Here is a 6,406-nt window from a genome sequence, read left to right on the forward strand (position 1 = left end):
CTTTTAGAGGTTGGGCTTTGGATTTGATTGGGGAAATTCGACCACCATCATCTAAGAATCAGAGGTATATCTTGGTGGGAATTGATTATTTTAAGAAATGGATCAAAGCTATACCTTTACCAAATGTAAGCAAAGAAGATGTGATCGATTTTATCCAGAAACATATTATTTATAGATTTGGAATCTGAGAGACTGTCACAGCAGATCAAGGATCAGTATTTACTGGTCGAAATATGCAAGCATTTGCTAAGGAAATGGGCTTCAAATTGTTAACTTCTATGACATATTATGCTCAGGCTAATGGTCAGTTCGAAGCAACTAATAAGGTGATTATTGGTTTGATTAAGAAGCATGTGAGGAAGAAGCCTAGAAATTGGCACAAAACTTTAGATCCGATTTTATGGGCATGTCGTACCTCTCCCAAGGAAGCCACTAATTCGACTCCTTTTCGACTGACCTTTGATCATGATGTAGTTCTACCATTAGAAGTTTATCTACAATCCACAAGAATTCAGAGGCAGCATGAAATTCCATCAGAATTATATTGGAACATGATGCTGGATGAACTAGTCGATCTAGATGAAGAGAGACTAAATGCCCTGGAGTTATTAAAATGGTACAAGAAGAAAGTAGAGAACTCTTATAATGAGAAGGTAAAAATTAAAACATTTTCGCCTGAAGACTTGGTCTGGAAAGTTGTCCTTCCAATGGATCGAAAGGATATGACCTTAGGGAAGTGGTCTCCCAATTGGGAAGACCCTTTTCAAATTTTGCAAGTATTCTCTAATGGTGCCTATGAGATTGATTAACTTAGCGAAGAAAAAAGAATCTTGAGATTGAATGGAAAATATTTGAAAATATATAGGTCAGCACTCCAAGAAATAAAAATAAGAAACGAGTAATTGTGTATAAGTTAAGCAAAGCCAATAAGATATAGGCCATCACTCCAAGAAATAAAAATAAGAAACGAAAATTGATTTTTGCTTATAAATTGGTAGGTAGGTAGCGAGTAAATCATATCAATTTTATTGGGATTTGAAATAAGAATTATAATACAAATTGAATAGTATAAAAAAGGAATAACAATAATGAAATTAAAGATATAACGTAAAAACCTCATATTTTGACGAATTGACGAAACATAGGATTGAAAGAAACGTTTAGCCGACCATGAAAGAAAAGCTCCAAACGCGATTCTTATTTTGTTACAAGTTCAAGTTCAGAATTCTATAATTCTTGACCTTATTTTATGTCCCAAAAGCGAAAATAAATAACAAAAGTTTCGGGCTTTAAGAGCACCGGACTCATAAACATAAAATGACGTAAAAACATGATTTTAGAACTATGTTTTATGTTTGGAACGAAAAAAAAATGATTGATTAACACTGCAAATTTTCTTATGGCCAAAAACATAAAACTTTCCAAAGCCTATTCGTACACATCAATCTGGAATTCGTAGTCCACGTTATGATCTGCACAACGAGCAAACATCAAAATGCACTCTATTTCGAAAATAAATAAAATAAATAAACTAAAAGTTATTTATTTTAAAGTAGTTGATTTATAAATATCAAAAACTTGTTTATTAATAAATAAATATAAATAAATGTTGCATCTAATGATTGAACCCTAGATCAACAATTTACAATCATTTAACTCAACTAACACACGGCGATTAAACTACCCCACTTATCCAAACTAAAACTTATCTATGATTCAAATTTAAAAAATATTAAAACACACAAATTAAACTTTAGAGATCTTTAGAATGTTGAGGTACAAAGCTAGAAAAGAAGTGCTAAAATGCACTAATAAGTCATTCTGGCATGTAATCACCATTGAAACTTATGTGCCTATGTATAACTATATCATCACAACTTTGTCCTTCTCTTCATTGCTGGAAGTTAGTTTGTAAAAAAGTATAATGACTCCCTAATTATATACATGTAATCCCATTCTTACTCAGACAAATCTTCTACATCTTTAATCAAACTCATCCGACAAAGACTGAAGTGATCCCAAGACCAACATTACAAGAACCTCAACATACACAAATGCGATAAAAATCCTTTAGAGGTATGAGATGTAGAACAAACACAGACCAATTTATGATAAGTCATCATAAAAGGTGTAACAATTATGTAAAGATTATTGAAATCCTCAAAGAAGTTAGACATATTTTCAAAGATCTTCATGGGTTGGTCAAATAAAACCAAGCCCTGAGGATAATTGGCAGATTCCTTGGAAGGATGCAAAATGTTTAAAAATATAAGAAGATAAATCATGATCTCGAGAAACAATAATAAGTATTAGAAGTCCATAATGTCAACCCAACAACCTAGGTGTAACTGAGAAAGGGATAAAGAGATGTGCCAAGAGCTTCCGATCAAATCTTTAGACAGGTTGCGTGTATCATATCTCGCAAAAGACAAAGTCATGCATCTAGAATAAACAATTTAAGTATCAGATAAAAAAAATGATAATCATGCATTAGAATCTCAACAACTAACTTTATATGATCCCATTCTTCTAAGAAGGGGTACGCCCGACTGATTAAAAATATATGGACGATTTTCACTAGTAGCTTATATGCATATGAAGACAAAGAGATTCTATCAACAAGTCCGTAACTAGTCTGCTAGAAGGGTATTAGAAAAATATGTCCATCTCTAACTTGTACACACAAAGAAAAGGTAGAGTTTTAATAAAGACATCGCTTACCTATCCTTTTTATCCTCAAATCCTAGTTTCTCTTCTATAAACTTAAGATGGTTGAACTTTAATCCCTTGTAGTTTTTTTTTCAAGATTCACACAACTATCATCCTCACCCCTTAGACTAGAGGGAAGAGTATCAACATATAATGTTTCCCACCACCAAAGTAAGGAAAATAAGAGAAATAACCAACGAGAATGCGATTAATAAATTCCTATGTGATGCATCACAACCCAAACTTTCCAAGGGAGAGGGCAAAAAAGCAAAAGTAAGAGTCAGTAGACAATAACATACACAAACAAAGAATCAACAAAAGTAGGTTTGCAGTGAATGGTAAAGTATAAATATAGGCAAAAAGACTTACTAGTTGAAAGGGAGATTGATGTCTAATGGAGTTCACGCAGCAATATAGCAATGTAAAGACGAAGCTATAGGCAAGCACTCTAAGAAGAAATGTAGGAACTGATTAAATTTTAGGCGTGAAGGAAACTATAGGAGGAAAACAAGATAAGAAAAGGAAATATCCCAATTTTATAAGCCAAATCGATCAAATTGAGAATATTAATAGGCTGGATCAACGACTAAGAGGTTGGAAACTCAAAAGGATGTTAATAGGTCGATGCGAGAACGCCATGTAACCATGGAAGGATTTTTGTTTCCCACAAAATGATCATTACACCTCAACTTTTACATACCATTAAATGTGCGCCTTACTCTAAGTCTCATATACCCAGAGCTAGTAGCAAGGTGGACAAAAGGAAAAATCTAAGGGCTGACTTAAGGCTATGACACATCCTAACAAGAAACATGCAATATATGTATTGTTAGGAGTTGATGTAGCCTCTAGACGTACAAGTGATCCTTGAAGATTGAAGAGATAAATATGTTATCCAAGTGAGTTTCTAAGAAAACCCGAGGAATATTCTAACCAACGACGACGATAACCATCAAGCGAAACATTAGTTAAACACAAAGAAACCAAATTCAGATTCTAGAAACACGATGATCTCTCCCGACTGTTGGACACATTTAAGTTCTTTGAGATTGTGAAATAAGCTATAGCCTAATTTGGCAAATTAAGGCTTAAGGGGGAGGGGGAGGGCAACTGTTATGGACTGAGTGAAGTCTAATTTGTATCGTACCAGACAAGTTGGTCTTGAGAGTTAAAGAGAACTAGAATATGGTCATGTCTTAGTGGTACACAACACTTAGGGATTGTCATATAAGTTGTTCCCCAAATAAGACATTGAAACTAGGGGTGAAAATATGGCAAACCAACTAACAGGGGCCTACGACCTAGCCTACACATGCCAAGGCCATGTCAGACTTTTATTTAAGTAGAAAATGCCTAGACTTTTATATAAGTCTATTAATTAAATAGGCTAGGCCACAAACCATAAAGAAAAGCCTTTTAAGCCTATCAGGCCAACCTATTTTAATAAGTATGAATAAATTTATTATTTTTTATATTGTATTTTGTACTTTATATTAAAATACAAAAGTAAAGTTTAGTTATCTCAAAGAACTTGTGAAAATAAGTTGAAAAAATCCTTATGCATAATGTCATAAATTATTTTCATAAGTTCTCCCAAACAAATAATTTCACGAAACTTATGTTACTATGCAAGCTCAAATAAGTCAATGTAAACAAACATTTAGTCTCATTGTACTTTTGATTCTCTAGTATGTTTAAACATTAGTTGAACTTCTTATTTGCATATGTTCAAATGATATAGGTTTTTTAAACAGACTAATCAGGCATTCGAAAAGGCCAGACTCGAACAAAAAAATAAGCTTATCATAGACCATATGCCAGACTTAGGCTTTGAATTTTTTAGCAGGTCAGACTTAGGCTTGACAAACCCTAGCTCAACTCAGCCTATTCTCACCCCGAATTGGAACCCATGCACCATGAGACGATGACGCCTTGACAGTACACATGATCAAGGTCGATTGTCATATGAGGACCTTTGAATGACAAAACCATCAAGATTTACTAACACTTGTCGAAAAGTGTCATCGATGATCTAATTCTATTAAACCATATATTACAACTATAAAATCCTAACGTATAGTTAATACTCAAATACACACTATTCTAAACTTCAAACCTCACATTTATAACCATCACTAGCTTAATCTTCAAAGTATTTAAAAGTAGAGATTAATTGTTATGCACCGTAAGGATAAAAAAATTTATACTGTCAATGCATCACAACCATCCATTTGTATTACTTTTCAAATGATTAAAATAAAAGTCAAATCTTTCAAATAAATCAATAATTATGATTTACTAACCGTATAAAAAATCTTTATACTATCGATGCATACCAATTAAATTCTTAAAAATATACTACCATTAGAGATCATACTGTTGGTGCAAAGGTAGAATAAATGATGAACGGAAATATTCTATTAAGAGAATGACGGCTACAAAACATGATAAAAGTTACAATGATTGCCACCCTATTTATAAGCTAAAACTAGGGTTACTAGAATAGGATAAAATACTAAAATACCCTCTAACAAACTTAGGGGCTAAGAAAATAGTACAACTAATAAATATGAATTACTTCTAATACCATCCCTTAATTCATATTCCATCAAAACTTGTAACACCAATTCCATCCCTTAATCTGAGAAATTGATCAGTCTTGATAGCTTTCGTCAGAGCATCTGCCAACTGTTTCTGAGTGCTGCAGTGTACAACTTCTAACACTCCCCTCTGAACTTGATGTCTCAGAAAATGATACTTGGTCTCAATGTGCTTGCTTCTCCCATGCAACAATGGGTTTCTGGCAAGATTGATTGCAGACTTGTTGTCAATCATCAGCTTCAGAGGTTTGTTTACTTTAATCTTCAGATCCTGCAATAGATTCAGAATCCACACAGCTTGGCATGCAGTAACAGCACCTGCAATGTATTCAGCTTCACAAGTTGACAACGCCACAACAGATTGCTTCTTGGAACACCAAGAAATGGGACCTCCCAGAAATTTGAATAAGTACCCAGACGTACTTCTTCTGTCAACTCTGTCTCCACACCAATCAGAATCTGAATAACTCAGAAGTTCTGACTCATCCTTTCTTCCAGAAGGAAATAATACTCCATACTTCAGAGTTCCCTTGATATACCTTAGAATCCTGACAGCAGCTTGGTAATGGGACCACTTAGGTTTACTCGTGAACCTACTAACCATCCCAACTGAATAGCAAATATCAGGTCTGGTATTGCACAAATACCTCAGAGAACCAACCAACTGTTTGAAGGTTGTAGCGTCCACATCCTTTCCATCAGAGTCAGAATCCAGTTTCTGATTTGTATCAGAAGGTGTGACAGCAATCTTACAATTCTTCAGATTAAATCTCTTCAGAATTTCTAATTCATACTTGAGCTGATGCAAAACAATACCTTTCTCAAAGTATCTGAATTCCATCCCTAGAAAGTATGTCATTTTGCCTAGATCAGTCATTTCGAATTCATTCATCAGAACTTTCTTGAACTTGGCTATCTCCTGTTCAGAACTTCCAGTCAGCAGTATATCATCAACATATAAACATACCAGAGTCATATTTCCTTCAGAAGTATGCTGAACATAGACACCGTACTCCATCTCACATTTCTGAAAGCCTTGCTTCTTGAAAAATGAATCAATCTTCTGATTCCAAGCTCTGGGCGCTTGTTTCAATCCA

At 34.1% G+C, this 6,406-nt stretch overlaps 1 protein-coding gene across 1 annotated transcript; it reads left to right on the plus strand.

Annotated features, from left to right (window-relative positions):
- Positions 1–233: 233 nt before the first annotated feature.
- LOC127136006 (uncharacterized) lies at positions 234–809 on the plus strand. Its single transcript, XM_051062617.1, has one exon. The coding sequence runs from the start codon at positions 234–236 to the stop codon at positions 807–809; it is 576 nt and encodes a 191-aa protein (XP_050918574.1).
- Positions 810–6,406: the final 5,597 nt, after the last annotated feature.

This window comes from Lathyrus oleraceus, chromosome 4 (assembly GCF_024323335.1).
Source record: "Lathyrus oleraceus cultivar Zhongwan6 chromosome 4, CAAS_Psat_ZW6_1.0, whole genome shotgun sequence".
NCBI lineage: Eukaryota > Viridiplantae > Streptophyta > Magnoliopsida > Fabales > Fabaceae > Lathyrus > Lathyrus oleraceus.